At 40.4% G+C, this 16,832-nt stretch overlaps 2 protein-coding genes across 3 annotated transcripts; both read right to left on the reverse strand.

Annotated features, from left to right (window-relative positions):
- Window positions 1-1,945: 1,945 nt before the first annotated feature.
- On the reverse strand, window positions 1,946-6,818 carry LOC105939542. Of its 2 annotated transcripts, none has more exons than XM_021308235.2 (2): window positions 6,429-6,818; window positions 1,946-3,415 (listed from the first exon to the last, which is right to left on the reverse strand). In XM_021308235.2, the coding sequence occupies exons 1-2, from the start codon at window positions 6,664-6,666 to the stop codon at window positions 2,013-2,015; spliced, it is 1,641 nt and encodes a 546-aa protein (XP_021163910.2). In that variant the 5' UTR covers window positions 6,667-6,818; the 3' UTR covers window positions 1,946-2,012. The 2 variants fall into 2 exon arrangements, with proteins under 2 accessions (XP_021163910.2, XP_021163909.2); XM_021308234.2 differs by lacking the exon at window positions 6,429-6,818 and adding an exon at window positions 5,594-5,769.
- A 4,707-nt stretch (window positions 6,819-11,525) lies between these two features.
- Window positions 11,526-16,683, reverse strand: nenf (neudesin neurotrophic factor). The gene is made up of 4 exons (XM_012881786.3): window positions 16,489-16,683; window positions 16,311-16,371; window positions 14,621-14,724; window positions 11,526-12,277 (listed from the first exon to the last, which is right to left on the reverse strand). Exons 1-4 carry the CDS (start codon window positions 16,630-16,632, stop codon window positions 12,101-12,103), a joined length of 486 nt encoding a protein of 161 aa, XP_012737240.2. The 5' UTR covers window positions 16,633-16,683; the 3' UTR covers window positions 11,526-12,100.
- Between the last annotated feature and the right edge of the window lie 149 nt (window positions 16,684-16,832).

The following is a 16,832-nucleotide window of genomic DNA, read 5'->3' on the forward strand; positions in this document are numbered from 1 at the left end:
AGATAATCTAATTTTATTACTTGTTTTAGAGTTTATATAATCATACATAACATTAAGTACAGGTCAATCAGTTTAATACATTGACTGGTTACACTTCATGTCCAACAAGGATTGATGTCCAAATCAATTTAAAGCTGTTCCATTGAATAATATTTTGATTAATAGAAACATTAAAAGTTCTTCTTTTAAATAGTCCTTCTTTACAAACATCTTGCTTGTGGTTAATGCAGAGAAAAGTCAAAATTGCAATTTTGGTTGAAATATATCATAGGCAGAGCGCAATCATTTCTGCTCCGAGTTTATATGCTGTGGGTCTTTTAGCAACTAATCCGCACGGCGAGGAAACATTGATTTGTTGTTTGTATATGTTTTAAAAGACATGATAAATTAAACTGGGAAAAAAATTGCATTAAATCGCAATATTAAGAAAAAAAAATCGCTATTAGATTATTTAGCAAAATCGTTCAGCCCTAATTGCTAGAATGAAACAGACCCCAAATGTACAAATAATCACTGAATAAAGTTAAGACCAAAATTATTATGAACTCTGTATACTCTGGACTCACTCACCGTTCCTGTTGGAAAAAAAGCTGTGATGAAGGAGACAGAGAGAGATTACTCTCAAATCTTTGTGACAGCTGCAGACTTTTGTGACTTTGTTGTTTGGACGCTGGTGGACTACAAGGTGTTGCGCATCCCACCAGATGTGAACTCCAGGAGACCGCTGTTAAGAGAGAGCAAAGATTTTTAGCGCTCAAAGACCTCATGGCTTCGCCTGACCTTTAAAATGACAGCTGCAGCCATTCAGAGTCACAGTGGTGAACCTGCCATCACAAAGTGGGCAGCCTGTGACGGCCAAAACTGTGATCATGTTTGGTTTCATTGGTCATGTGCAGGACTTAAACCTAGACCGGACCAAAGTGAGCCATGGCTCTGCAGAGAATATGAAACTGAAGGCTGTTTGGTTTTTTTAGATTGGGTTTTCTCTTGTCTATCAGGATGGAAAGAGCGGTTCCTCAAACTGACTTTTTTTTTTCATCCTAATTTTTGCTTTACGTTTACTTCGCTTTAATACCTCATTTGTTTTTTCTTTTCGATTTTTACCTCAAGTAGTGACATTGCTGTTTGCACCAGATATTTTTGTTTTTTTTTCACATGCACAGCGATACATTGTTTGCACATTGTATGCCACTTTACCTCATCTGCAGTGACGTTTGTGCGTGCACCTAATCTTTTATTTACCCCGTGTTAAGATATATTTATGCTCGCATCTATTTCAGCTCATGCGCACTGATTTCTATGCTGGCATGCCGTATGTCACTGCCTTTTGTACCCCACGTACAGCGATGGCTTTCTGCATGCAGTCTTTTGTGCACTGAACAAGAATTTTAATAAACAAAAGACTTTGAAACAAGAACTGATCAGATACTATTGGTTGGATAAATATCATGGGATAATTGAATTACTTCAAATATGACTGTATACACAGTCATTCTCAATAGATTATTGAAAAGTGGATTTATTTCAGTAACTCAGTTCAGTGAGCAAAACACTATATAGATTTTTTTAAAGCCTTTAATTCTGTTAATGATCCCGACCCCCACCTCCAGCTTATAACAGCCTCAAACATTAGAATATTACGTTAGACCAATTAAAAAGCAACATTCTTCATGCAGAAATGTCGGCTTGATGAAAAATATGTTTAATACCTGTTCAAATCATTGTTGTCTTTTAAAGGTGCTTGTAATCTGGGAAACAAACCTCTTAGAGATGCACATTCTAATTTATTGCAATTATTATCATTGTATAGCTACTGAACTAAAATAGTAATTATCACCAACATTCCTGTAGCATTTCAAGAAAAACGGTAAATGGCCTGTACTTGTGTAGCGCTTTTAACTAGTCTGAAGACCCCCCCCAAAAAAAGAAAAGAAATAAGCAGGAGGAGATTAAAAGCCATTCATTTTATTTTTAGCCACAGGTGCGTCAGACATGATGCAGAAAAGCATCTGTCACATGAACTCTTTGCCAGCATTCGGCCTCACAGATGTTACGTCGTCTGCGATTCCCTCCGTTTCTCCGTCACTACCTGGAATCACATGGTCCTCTGGTTGCAACACAACACTGGGGGACATATTAGTTAAAGCACAGCACACAGTCACGATTTTGTCTATGAAGGAAAATGCCTCGCCCCCGAGCGGAGCCAGCGTGCTCATGGGCAAGGCGTGCTGCAATATGCTGTACGTGTCGCGTACCAGACCCACCACTTTTTCCACGTGGACCCTCAGCTGTGCTCTCTGCTGCGTCTCCGCCGGCCATTTTGGGCGCATCCGAGCGCGCCCCCTCGTAAAGCCGGGGGCTTTCAACTCGGCGCACATCAGGCCGTCCTCATCGGCCACGTTAAACCCCCGGTCCGCTAAGAGAAAATCCCCTGGTAGCAGTTTATGGAGGATGCCGCACTGCTCGGTGAGGCGTTTGTCGCTCACCCGCTGCCCGCAGCCTTCAGAAACGAAACAGACCGCGCCCTGTGGCGTGATGCCAAGCAGGTACTTGACAGCGTCTTTCTGGTTGAACTGAGCGTAGATCTCCGACTGCGCCTTTAAATGCGGCGGCTTCTCGGTGGCGACCTCGAAGCAGTCCAGGATGACGGCGACCCTGCCGCCAAAGGCCTCTCTAAACTGCCGCGGCGTTGTGTGTAGCAGACACTCTCTGGCAGGCCAGCGCACTAAAGGCGACAGATGGAGATGCAGGGCGTCCAGTGTCTTCCTAAACATCTTAGACGCTGTTTCGGAACTTATCCGGAAAAGGTAGCCCAGGTGCTGCTCGGACAGATCCAGCCGCAGCCTCATCAGAGTCAGGAGGAGCATTTGGAAAGGAGTGACCTTCCTGCCTCCTTTTGTGAGGCATGGGGTAATGGCGGCGTGCAGAGCGTGCAGTAAGCTCCAGCGCGGCAGTCCGGTGTAGTACTTCACCTTGTCGTCTCGGGCTTTTTCGTCGGCCTCGCCGAAGAACTCCTCGTCCAGCCTCACCGCCGACAGCTCTTTCTTTAAAGTCTCGTTCTCCTCGAGCAAGCGGTCCAACTCGGCGTGCATGGACCTCATCTGTCCACACACGTTTTTGCAGCTGACACATTGATCGATGTCCAACGTGCAGTTCTGCGGGGGACCCTGCGTGCCCTCGTGTGCTGCTCCATGTTGGTCTGAGCCCCGTGGAGCTGCTGCTGCGGTCGCCGACTCTTCGTTCACATCCGCGGGCGCAGGTGAAGCAGCCGCACCGCCTGATGCCAGTATAGTATCCCATCTCCTTTTCCTCTGCTGAAATCGTTCCTTGTCCGCGGCCGTCACCTTCGTGTGCCCGAGATGTAACGAGGGGGCCCAGTCTGGGTGGGATTCGTTGGTTTCATAAGCTGGTTTCCCTGGGAAACACACATGCCAAATATAACTATCAAAATTACATCGGTTATAATGAAATATCACAGTTCACCTCCAACGAGAGAGGACACTTTATGATGTAAACTTAAACTATGTGTGGATGAAATAGAGCAGGGGCCTGCAACCTGTGGCCCCCCTTTGGCAAGTGGCTCTTTGGACTTAACTAAAAATGACAAAGATCTAAGAAATGTTTTTAAATGTAGACAAAATATCAAGAAAAAAAGTCAATGGATAAATTACATTGAATTTCCACAACAGAATAACACTAAGCATACCAGTAATATATTTTTCGATCTACTTTTCTCAAATAGGGGGAAAAAGGTTCCACAAATCTTTAACCGTGCCTGCAGGTGTGAATTCTCATTTGACTTGTGCGTTCACAAAGACAGCAGAACGCTTCATCAATCTGGTTTGCCAGGTTGACAAATCTTATATATATATATATATATATATATATATATATATATATATATATATATATATATATAGATAGATAGATAGATAGATAGATAGATAGATAGATAGATAGATAGATAGATAGATAGATAGATAGATAGATAGATAGATAGATAGATATATATATATATATATATATATATATATATATATATATAGATGAGTTTTTAAGTTTTAAGTGCAGCCCTGGCCATTTTATGCTGTTGCTTAGCGACCTACTTATAGATAAAGAACAGAAACACTGAATTCAAACTCAAGCCTTTATTCAACCAACTTTGTACCAAAACAGTTTTTTAAAAAAAATAATAATAATAATGGTGACGGAGCATTCCCGGATTGTTTGTGATTGGTTGGGAGGATGTAATGACTAATATTAATCTACATGATAGGCTAGAATGCAAAAAGGGAAACTTTTCTTCTATTGAACTTTTTATTGACCTTTTTTTTTTATTATGGATATACGTCTATCGATCGATATATATTGTTATTGAATTGTCGCCCAGTCAACAACAAGGTCAATAGAAGTACAGTTTTCCTTCCTTTTTCATTCTAGCATTCTATCATGTAGATTAATAGGGCGTCTTCGGCTACCTTGTTTGTGGTGTGAGCGCCTATACTTCAGAACAGTTCCAAAGCTACAAGTCCTTGGAGTCTCATGTGCAGTTCACGAACGAACGGGTTCAGGAGCTGCAGATCATAAAGCCAGCAAACAGTGGGAACACAGTAACTCGTACAAAGGTAAGCTGTGCTTAGACGGGCTCTGGCACCTGCTAACCGTTAGTGCTAACAACCACTCACGCATGTAATGTACTTTTAACCATAGACATCATATACGTAGGACGCGTCGTTGGGCGCGGGTTCGTATGTCAACGTCCCCGCCATATTGTATGTGGCAGAAAGAAGTTAAGTTCTATGGTAGTGAACGTGGATCAGAGAAGATGCCTCATTCCTGTGCTGCATGGAAATGTACCAATCGTATATATATATATATATATATATATATATATATATATATATATATATATATATATATATATATATATATATATATATATATATATATATATATATAAATATAAGTGGTAATATTATGAGAAAAACGTCATATTATGAGAATTAAGGGGAAGATTTCCAGAATAGTCACAGTTTGCAGAACTATTTCAGTCCTGCAGTAATAGGGCCAGGTTAGATTATTTTTATTATTTTTATTCTTTACGAGAATAAAGTCAGGAGAATGAAGCCAAAGCGATACGAAAATAAACTCTTAATATTACAAAAACAAAAATATTACGAATATATAAAGTATATTCTGAGATTAAAGTCCCTCTGATACTGTTTAAGTGACTAACTGCAGATTTGCCACATTCAACATGGCGGACGCTCTGACGCATCGCAGCAAAGGCAGAACCCGCCCGACCACGCCTCTACGTTTATAATGTCTATGCTTTTAACTAGCTGCTATGTGTTTCAAAGGTGTAGTTAGTAACGTTAACTGCCAACCCTCCGGGTTTCTCGCGTATTTGAGCCTTTTCCCATTGCCGTTTTTCCCGTAAAAGATCCCACATTTTAACTCTCATAACATTAACGTTAGCCCTTCCTGCTATATCAACCGTCTCCGGGCGCGCATTCATGCATGCATGTGGTGTCGCGGTTGAAGGAAAGAAGCAATGTAGGCTATAAAATAAAACTGTGCATCTTTAACTTACCAGAATGAAAATGCAGGGAACACACTCTCATTGACACCGGGACATTGTGGAAAGTTATGGTCGGTCGTCTTACAGCCGTGATCCAAGCGAGCCGACGACTCTTTGTTATCTCTGACATTTGGTCTCCATGGTTGCGCCTCCAGGCAGGAAAGCGGTGGAAAGTTAAGCCATTTTCTATCTTTTTCCCACGGCGATCATGTGTTGCGCTGTTACAGCCCACAACGCAGCAACGGTTTACCATGGTTGAAATCAAGTTACGGTGAAGTTAATCACATTAAAACACGGCTGAGAGGGTCATAGGCAGTAGTCTGAGCAGCGGTAAAGAAGGCAATCAATATGGCGGCCACGCAATGTAATTACGTCATGACCCCCACACCCTATACTACATTCATTACATTCTCCCAACCAATCACAAACGCAGACCCAGGAACGCTCCGGCACCAAGCTCCGCCCCCTTTAAATAGTTCAGAGAGCGGCGCGCATGCTTTTTTTTTTCACCTGCAGTTTTGGTAAAAAAAAATAGTTTGTTCAATGAAGGGTTGAGTTTGAATTCACTGTGTTTTTGTGTTCTTTATTTAAAAATCGGTCATCAAGTAACAACATAAAATGGACAGGGCTGCATTTAGAATATATGTTTTGAGAATATTTTGATAAAAATCGACCAAGGACTTCTATTTTATCCACATTTGTCGCTCTCTGTGAATTCTATTGGACTGAGGGCAGGTGGCTCTTTGGATTATACAGGTTGGCGCATCACTGACAAACAGGCTCTCCTTTGCTTCCACTAGCAGCCCGCTAAAAGCTCTGTGTGAAAACAGCTTTGCTTCAAACGTACCGCCGTGGAAATGCCGTGAACACACACACGTGTATTTGGACATGCCGCTGAAAGAGAGGCCTGGACTTCTCACGGCTGCTATCCATGCCAATCGGCGTCTCTTTGTAAGTTCGGAGATCCGAGGTCCTTGGCCTTGTTTCCACGCCGGAAAACTGAAAAACCTCAACCCTTCCTTCTTTTTCCCGAAGCGGTCGTGTGAGCGCGCGTGACAGTTGATGACCGAGCACGTTTGCACCATGTTTTCAACCCTTTGACAGCTAAAACACAGAAAACACAGGCGGCATTGTGGATGAACGCGATGTAAATGTCACGTACGGATCGGGTAGTGACAGTAAACAAACACAAGTCCGTTTCCGGGGATCCCCGAGAACCCCATAATGCAGCGCGGTTGTGACGCCACCCTTTCAAGCCGCGCTGTGCCTGATTTCATGTTGCGTTCCATTTGCCTCGGAATTCAAAAAGAAATGCTGGGAATGGGTTAAAACCACTGAGCTATATAATACACTGGAGTGCTGATTTTGCCGAAAGACTGAAGTGACTGGCCGCCATCTTGCTACTCCCTACTCTCACAGAATGCCATAGGATTTGGTTGCAACAACAAGCAGTTTTCTGGCTCTGTGAAAACGTTTCATAGGTAATTCTACAGTCAGTAGATGTACAAACACTATCAACTACTAGGAAATGATGTGCTAAAATATTTTACATGTTATTCATATTATATATATATATATATATATATATATATATATATATATATGTATATGTATGTATATGTATATGTATGTATACATTTATGTAAATATATGTTTTTGTATATTGTTATTTATATATTTATAAATGTTATTAATATATATTTAAATGAATAAAATGCTAAATATTTCAGCACATGACTTTCTCAGTGCTTGATAGTTTTAGAACATAAAATAAAAGTATATGGCATTTGACATTTTAAAAGTTTTAAGACCCCCCTAAACTTGAGAAAATCCTCATTATTGGATGCTGTAGCGCACATATTCCCTAGTTACTGGAGGAATTTAGGGAGTATCAATATGGCGGCTGGTGGCTTCAAAGCGACTCATTCTAACAGCGGGCGATTAACACTCCAGTGTATTATATAGCTCAGTGGTTAAAACCTAGTAAAAAGCATCCCATTTAACACCGGAGGAGAAGTCAGGATTCCAAACAAACAAAAAACGTCAGGATTCCAACATCAAGGCAGCCAGGAAATCTGTTTGTTCACTGTAGCCCTTAAACGCCCTTTAAAGCTGTAATTTCCACATGCAAACACCACTTTTAATTTACTCGGTTCCCCGGCCTACATGTAACATTGATTTTAAACGCAGAGTTACAACTGAGTCTTTTGAAATAAACGCATTTTCATCACAGCCTGCTGTTGGTGATGCGAGGAGCTGCCATATTGGATTAAAAAAAATAATAATTATCTGACTTTCTGAGGGCAAAGCCCGACTTCAGTGGGTGTTCCTGCTGATTCTCCCCATCGAAAGCCAGGATATCGGAGTTCAAACCGAATTCAACTTCATTCAATTCAGAAATACTTTATTAATCCCAAAGGGACATTAAATGCAGTTGTAACTCAGTTGTAGTAGATGGTGATAGCTGCAGGCAGGAAGGATCTTTTTTACTGGTCTGTCTTACAGCTGACCTGGAGAAGCCTCTGACTGAAGACGTTGTCTTTTTACCCATCAAATAGACAGCTACAGAACACTTTCCTATTTATTTATAATTTTTCTATGCTTTACATAATAGAGCAGGGGTCGACAATACAAAATGCTTTAAAAAGGTCCATATCGGTGCCTTTTCTCCAAACAGAGCTCCGAGCATTAACATAAAACAATTATTTCCTGATCTTGGCATGTAATTTGTCAGTCTTGTCAATTTCTTTTCCTATAAGAAAATTTAAATATGACTTTTTGAACGCATGGAACAATAGAAGTCCCAGGTTTTTTGTCGCTTCTGCTGCATACCCCCGCCCCTCTGCAAAACTGTGGATGTCCACGTTTACCTGATTTTGTCAGTTGATCTGAGAAATGTTCTATTTGTCATGAAAACACTAGTAATGTCATTTTAGGAAGAGCATACTTTTATCAGAGGTATTTCTGATGAGAATGGTAATATGGTTGTAGGTGACACAACGGTTTCAATGACAATTTCCTCTGCAAAGCTCACAAGGACAGATGACTGGTATTAAATAAGAAAAACACACAACTTCAGCTTGGAAAAACAACAGACAGATTTTTTTTCACACTAAGAAAAGCAAGCTCACTACATATGGAGTCTATACAAAGCGTAGAAATGCAACTTACAGTTGTCTCTTTCTAGCAGTTTCCACATTCCCAAGGTGAGTCTTTCCTACATTCGCCACAGGTGTATTTGCAGCAGTTCACACAAAGTTCGGTGCTTCTGTTATTATTGCAGTGTATGCGCACCTGGCATTGTGTCTTTTTCTTCTGACAAGCTCCTCTCGCGATACTGCTGTTTGTGCTCTTCTCCTTGTGCCTTTTCCTGAAAAAAGACTGTTCTGAAGTTTATCTGCATGGTCCACCATGAAGAATTGCCGACACTCTTTGATCCTGTACATCAAGAGTCTCCATTGATTGGCAAGATGGCAGAGACTGGAAATGGTATGATGGGATATGCGTGGGTCGATAACAGACAGACAGAGAAAGGCAAATAAATCCATGGGTAAGGCTGGCATTAAGGTTGTGAGAAAAGGCCAGGTCGTTGTCCAGGAAACAGAGGCTCTGGGTAGATGTCCTTCAAAGTTTAGGCAGGGTAGGAAAATCAGTGGAAACATGGTCATAACTTGAAATCAAGCGGGGAAAACATCTGGACATCTACTGGCTTTAAGGGCTTTCAATAATCTGGCACTGTCTCTCTGTGGGAGTCAGGTATACCCATTAAAGGTGGAGGAAGAGGTGGAGGTGATGAGCTTGACTCCTGTGTGGCTAAGAGGTGGTCATGCAACTGTGGCGAACAACCCTTAATGACTGCATGGAAAGAAGGAATGGCCGGATGCATCCAGACAGACAGGCCAGAACCATAACATTACGTGCCTGTTTGCAATTTAAATGAAAGACTTCCACATCTGGAGACTGCTGTCATACAGTATCTCATGTCTCATTGTATGAAAAGGGAAGTGTTTATAGTGGATGTGACACAGAGACACATCCCTCTTTTTAAACTTTTCCAGTAATCATGAAATGTTTTCACTGGCGATATAATGTTAAATATTGTGGTCATAGATTGTAAAAACACTGTCATTACCTGTCAGTCTGTTGCTGCAAGTTTTCTGACCCTTCTGTGGGGTCTCCTTGAATTATGACTAATGAGTACTTTGGCTTGTTTCGTTCATCATGTCATCTAATTTTTCTTTTATGATAAAGAGGAACAGTAAGAATTTAAAACTCTTGTGATAACACCAAACATTTAAAATCTATTCCAACAAGGTGCCGTTTTCATCTTTTCCCCAACAGCCTCAGCAAAGAAATGGCATTCGTTGGCAATAATTGCCCCCAGGTTAAGAAGCTAAGTTTTAATTCAGCATTGATGCTGTCAGTAAGCTAGCTAAAGCTGCTGCAACAAATTCTTCCTCTAAGACAGAAATCACTTAACCACAAGTGCTACAGCAGTTCTTAAGATCTGCAAAGTTAAAATAATGATTCATAATTTAACCCAAATATACCAGCCTGATGGAAAAAACGACACTTCAGGAAAATTCTAATCAAAACAGCGATGTAGGATTTAGTATTTGTGTTGTTACAAAATGATTATTGAACATTACATTTACAAACTACTATTAATTAATTGGTTCCAATGTAAGGCCCTACTATTCTTTTACATAAAGTAACACCATAGAAGGACATAGACACCCCGCCATACCTATTTTACACCAGCCAGAAGGATTTGTGCAACAATAACAAGAATTCTCCCACTTTGGACATGTTAGTAGTGGTCTGGATGAGCTGCTGAAGATAAGTGTTTCCCAGGCTTCAGTGGCAAACGTCCAGGACAGCTCGACGGTGCACCGTGACGTGGGAGGAACTACATGGTTTCTGTTGCGCAGAAATGACAGACGGTGCTTGTGTATTTTTACCAAGATAAACATCCATCTCCACCCACAGACAATAACCTGCCTGAGCATCTACAGTAAACCGCTATGACCTTTAATCAGGTCAAGTTTGTATTTACTCAACCTGGACCGGAATGTCTTATTTGTTGGGCTTTTAATGAGGCATTTTAAAAAGGGCCCATGTCAACAATTTGAATTTTTCTGATGTATACAGTCAAACAACTTATACATGCTGAAATACACCAAGTCCCTAAATTTTTGATTGATTCCACAAAGAAAGTTTCAGGGAATCCACATGCTTTCCGTATTCATCAACAACGTCAAGGCCTGATTCTCTCTCTTATTCATGGGCACGGCCGAGTCTTGTGCTTCCTTGCACTGACTTGGCTTTTATTCACGGTCTATACATTTATGACAAAAATTAGACCAAAGCTCTTCCAGAAGCTCAATGTTTACCTGCTTTTTCCATTTCAAACCATTTTTTATGTGTGTTTGAGACCACTGTGCAGCTGGAATACTGTATGGTGTCCAAAGTCAACCGTTTGACCCAGACTGTGAACCCTCAAGTGAAACCCTACGTTCTTAAGTAGACAGCAACTGGACTCCTCTTGTTTCATGAAGACATTTGCATCTGATCAAAATGCTTCTTCGTTTCTGAAATGACATGAAATTAGTTGGGATGTTCAGGAGCAACCCAAAAATGATTTACATCTACGTAAATGAATACAAGTTCCACCTTCTGAAACGAATGGTGAAAAATATAGAACCTTTGCACAATATTCTAATTTTTCAGATGTTCCTGTACAATGTTAAAAAAAAGACTAATTTTAATCCTAAAGAGGCTATATTTTATATTGCTCCAGGTAAAGCAGCATCACCACGCCAAACTTGCACTGAGGGGTGCAATGACAGACACTATGAATTTGTAGGTCCCCCTTCTAACTCCATCTAGCCCAGGCAGCTTTAAATGTTTATTTTGCATGAATTAAAGAGAAGAAAGAACACGCTTTGATGAACTGCTTTTTTAATAACATTGACATTTTGTCCTTAATGACATTTTTTAAATGTGGGTCACTCACTTCTGAACCTGTCCTTAAATCACACAAGTAGGAGAGCTACAGTATCCCCAAGATTACTAGTGGTTAGACTAATTATGTGGCTCACAAAACTTTCTGGATGCTCTCATGTCCGGGTCGATTCACCCATTTGCCAAGTTGTATTACTATTTTATATCCCACTTTAGCATTTAATCCCTTCCCTCTTCCACTTTATACCTGTAAACTAAACATTTCATAAGCATGTATTTAACCCATTGGATATCAGTTAATCGTCTTTTAAATGCAGTTAAGTGTATAAAAATTGTAAGAAAACGCTCAAACTTCAGGCTTGATTGAATGTAATTGTATGTTTTTTTCTGAAAACTCTTTATTTCGACCTTGTCATCTTGACTCTGATGAAACATAACAGATTATAATCTCAGATCGGCTCAAAAGAATAATTTAATTTGTCCACCTCCTGTATGCGCATGACACTTTAGGATCATTATTAAGGTCAAGCAGAAAAACAAAGGCCTAAGATGACCTTAAAACTCATCTTTGATTTTAAAATGAGGCTGGTCTTCTGGTTTGAAGTGTTCGTTGGGGCTTCCGTCCTGGTTGAGGAGACGTGCTGCAGTGTAACCCACTATGGGATACTTGGCTTTGTAAGTTCCTTCAAATATACTATCCAAAGACTTGAGCTGCTCCTCGGTGAGGTCTGTCTGTAGAGACAAACATAAAACAAAACGTTTTTATGGAGCTTTGCCAAGCTATTCACACTGCTTGACCATTTCATTTAATTTATTTTACATTTTATCAAGATACAACCGCAAACTTCACTGCATTTTATTGAGATTTTCTGACAGTCCAACAAAAAATAAAGCTTAACTGTGAAGAGAAGAGGAAGAAAAATACGTGGGTTTCAATTTTTATGAATAAAAATCCAAAAAATGTGACAGGCATTTCTATTCATGGTATTCACTCCTATGCCCGCTACTACGTCCTGAACACCAATCCCAAGGTGAAACACGGTGGTGGTAGCATCATGCCGTGGGGGGCAAAAAGCCCAATCTACCCATTGCATCTAAAACTTTATTTTATTCCGTTACTCTTTTTTTATTTACACTTGCATTTATATATGATTAAAAATGATAATATCTATAACTAAGCATGAAAGTTTTTGCATAAAGTTGAGGTGAACTCTGACTCTTCTAGTTCAAAGGTCAGAGCAGGTAGCCCTTCATATGACACAACACCAGTGAAGTAGCTCTCAGTTTCAAACAGGTTGCTGACCCCTGGTGTAGATCAAAGAACATCCGTGTGTCAGAAGCCAAAGACCAGACCTGAATCCAGCTGAGAATCCGTGGCAGCTAGACCTAAAAAATGATGTTGCAGACATCCTCCTTCCAATCTGACAGCTATTTTATTTATATATTTAAATGAATGGAGAAACAAGTCCCTCTGTACTCTAAAGTTATGGCAGAGTCATACCCAAAAAGATTCGCTGTTGTGCAGCAAACATTGTTTCTACCCAGTTTTGCCTCATGGGCCCAAATACGCACGTACGCCACACTTTATTTTACTGATCAGTCCCCTTCTGCTCCATAATTGCATTTCACTTTGTGTTGGTTTATCACAGACGATGGCAATAAAATAAGGTAAAATTTGTGGCTGTCACATGTGGATGACAACATGTGAGAAAGGTTGGAAAGGCTTGGTAGTACTTTAGATTCTGAATTGTTCTGGTTTAACGGGGGATTCTAAAGGAGTCCAGTCCTCTTTGGGGGAATCTGGGTGAAGAGTCATTCTGGTCTGGTAAAACCCACCGTAGCAAATCAGTTCTGATTCATCTTTCCTTTGCTGAGCACTGACTAAGACGTTCACCGTCTCCTTCCAAAAACTTGCTTCTGCTAGCTCTCCTTTTAAAAATGTCCCTACAAGCAAAACATGCAGATTAAACGTCTGATCGTTGTTGACAAGCACAAACGCGAGGGTCATCGTACTCTAGTGGAGTCTGAACGCGATGACTCACGCGAGTCATCGCGTTCACGATGTTCTGGTGACAACAGGAAAATAAAGTTTAGGGTTTGCAGTTTGTGGAGCCAAAGTGATGAACAATACCAACTGTTTTCTTGACAATAAAGCTGTTGTCGCTTTTTTTTTCCCTCACTTTTTTTTTCTCTCTGTGGAACACCAGATGAAATGATAATGATCAAGATGTTAAGCAAATCTAATACAAAGAAAGATTTATTTATTTCTTTTTTCCTTGAAATCATTGCGAGGAAGGCCTTTCCCCCATAAAAAGAAGCCATTCTTTGAAGATGCAGCGGCACAATCAACTATTTTCTCTCCCACAGATTTCTGCCTGTCTTTATCTTTATTGTTACACATTGCTGCCGCAGATCATCCAAAAAGCTGTTAACAGATGATAGTCCATCCAAGTCAACCTCCTGCAAAGCCGTGCTGGGTAAACTTTAAATTACCTGAGATTATCCCCATTTTTTGGCTGTATTCCACTAGCCACACCCAGGCCTGCATGCTACCTGACCAGAAGAATAAAGAAAAGCCTTAAATAGAACCTGTGTGACAACATGTACTGGCCGTTGAACCACACACACTCGTTTTTGCCATCAGTGGCCTGGGCAGTTATGTTTGGGCACCAATCACTTTTTCACAAAGCACCTGGTTGGTTTAAATAGCTTTTTTTCCCTTAATAAATGAAACTGTTTGAAGATCTCAAACACTGAAGTGGCCACAAAAAAAACAAAAAAAAAATTGAAAATATGATCATGTGAAAGCAGTTGTGGATGGTGCGTATGATGCATTTTATTCTGATCCAAACTGTGACGCTTAGTAGTCATTACCCTGAAAGGCCCCACTGTGCAAAAATTGAAATTAAAGCCACAAAGAGTGATGTTTTGCAGCTTTAATGCATTGCAGCGGCTGAAAATGAAATTAGATATCCCTCAATCTATGGAAGCATATCAGCGTGAAAACCACCAGGACAATGAAGTGGGTGTGTGAGGGCGGAGGAGTAGGCCCCTCTGGAGCTTTCAGGTACTCACGGTGTCTGATGTCAGGTCTGCTGGGCTCAGGGACATCTTGGCCACAGCTCGGCTGGAGTCCTTGCCAACCAGGGCGTTGTATGGAGCATCTTTACCATAAAACTCTGCAGAGAGTCAAACAGCAGATACATCACTGACAGGGCATGCTGGATAATATTTGCAGAAGGGGTGGATTAAAAAAACTGATCTGGGTTCACAAAACTATGACTATGAAGTCCAGTGGACTTCCTCACGAGTCCACTTTTGAGCAACTGTTTAAACCAGGCATGCCCACGGAGCGACCCGGGGGCCATTTGTGGCCCCTGTACTCATTTTGGATGGCCGCCCCAACTGCATTTCAAGACAGATTTGGTCCATCAGCACAGGTAGATGTAGATGGAAGATTTTAGTTTTTATTGTGGGGAAAATTATTACAGAAAAGTTGAAACCCTACAACTGAAAATGCAGTGGTGGGGACTCGAGTCACACGACCTGGACTCGAGTCATTGATTTTATGACTTTAGACCTGATTTGAAAAAGTGTTCAGAGACTTGTGACTTGGACTTTAATATCAGTAACTTGAAACTTGAACCTGTTTGCTTGAAAAGACTTGATATTTTACCCAAAATCTAAAGCGTAAGACATCTAGGATTTAAAAAGTGCGCACCATTAATTCATTTCACTCAATCAGTATCTACAAACGCAGGTAGTCTCTCTCTTTCCCCACTCTGTACGTATGTGTGCGTGAGATGCAGCACAGGCAAACAAATTAACAAGATTTTTAAAAAAAAAAAGGAAAAGAAAAGTAGCTAAGGACAAAGATGCTCCCACGATTAATGTCATTTGGGTCTGAACATGAAGTTCTGTTGTTGCAGTTTTTTCACCGAATATTCTGGAAAAATATAGTTCAAAGGAGGACTATTCTTGAAGCTAAGTTTAATTTTACAGTTTTGTCAGGTCAGTAGCACTGGTTTCATCCCATTTTGAGATAAATACTGATTTAAAAAGAACACATGCTCTATTATTTACATTTAACATGTATTTCAACATTGCTAAAGACTCGAAACGACTTGGGACGTGACTTGAAAAATACAAGTTTTGACTTGATGCTTGACTCAGGACTTGAGGATAAAGACTTGAGACTCACTTGGGACTTGTAAAACAGTGACTTGGTCCCACCTCAGTGAAAATGTAAAGTACAACACAAAGTATTTATCTTTTCATAAACACACTTTTGACATTCTCTTTAATTCCACAGTAATATATATCCAATGACATTTAATTACTCAAACACAGACTTTGGTGCATTAAAATCTGCTTTGAATTCAATTATTAAAACTAGCAAATTATAGCAAGTGTTTTCAAAGCAAAACCCAAATACTTTTCTTATAGTGCTACACCACAAAGAGTAATGTTTATTATTATTAAAGAGTCAAATTAAATTATTCAAAATAATTTGCAAACTGGACGACGTTTTTTTTTTTCATACAACATGACCAAAAAAAGTATTTTTTTTTATTCGGATCTACAATGATTTAAACATTAATTTCCTGGAGAAAAAAAAATCTGACAAATTTATTTATTTAAAATTAGCATGTTTTGTAGGGGAGGTAAAAAAAATTGTCAATATTTTTTTTACCCTTGAGTTCCTTTGACTTGACAATTTTGGCCCATGTACCGAACTGTTTGCTTTAAACTCTGATTTGAGTACCTTTTCCCGTGGAGACATCAAACACCACGCCCTTCACTGCCATGTAAATAGGCTGGCCTTCCTGAAACGGCGTGGGGGGAAACAGCGAAAAGTAGGTTACTCCTTATCTCCTATGAAGAAAGCACTCAGAAGACACACCGAGGGTTGATCACAGTAAAAGCAGCAGGAAAAAGTTTACCTTGCTGCCGTCGTATCTCTGGAGCTCCTCCTCGGTGAAAAGCCGCACGGGTTTCGTGGCTGGTTTGTACTTTAACTTCACATCATCTCCAGCTAAACTCACTGAAAGCAGTGCGAACAGGACACAGACGTGCGCCGTTGCCATGGCAGGGACGTTGTTTGGACGGACCCCGTACGGAAACGCAACCAGCCACTTCCCTTTTGGTGTTGCGTTTGAGAACTCTCGGAAATTTGACAACACTTGCCAGAGAAGGACTGTGGGATTGATATCATACAGTTCAACAGGTTCTGTGAGATTTCTGGTGTTTTATAATATTTTACTGTCGCTGTTCTTATATTGTTTTA

Source organism: Fundulus heteroclitus, chromosome 19, assembly GCF_011125445.2.
Source record: "Fundulus heteroclitus isolate FHET01 chromosome 19, MU-UCD_Fhet_4.1, whole genome shotgun sequence".
In the NCBI taxonomy this organism is placed as follows: domain Eukaryota; kingdom Metazoa; phylum Chordata; class Actinopteri; order Cyprinodontiformes; family Fundulidae; genus Fundulus; species Fundulus heteroclitus.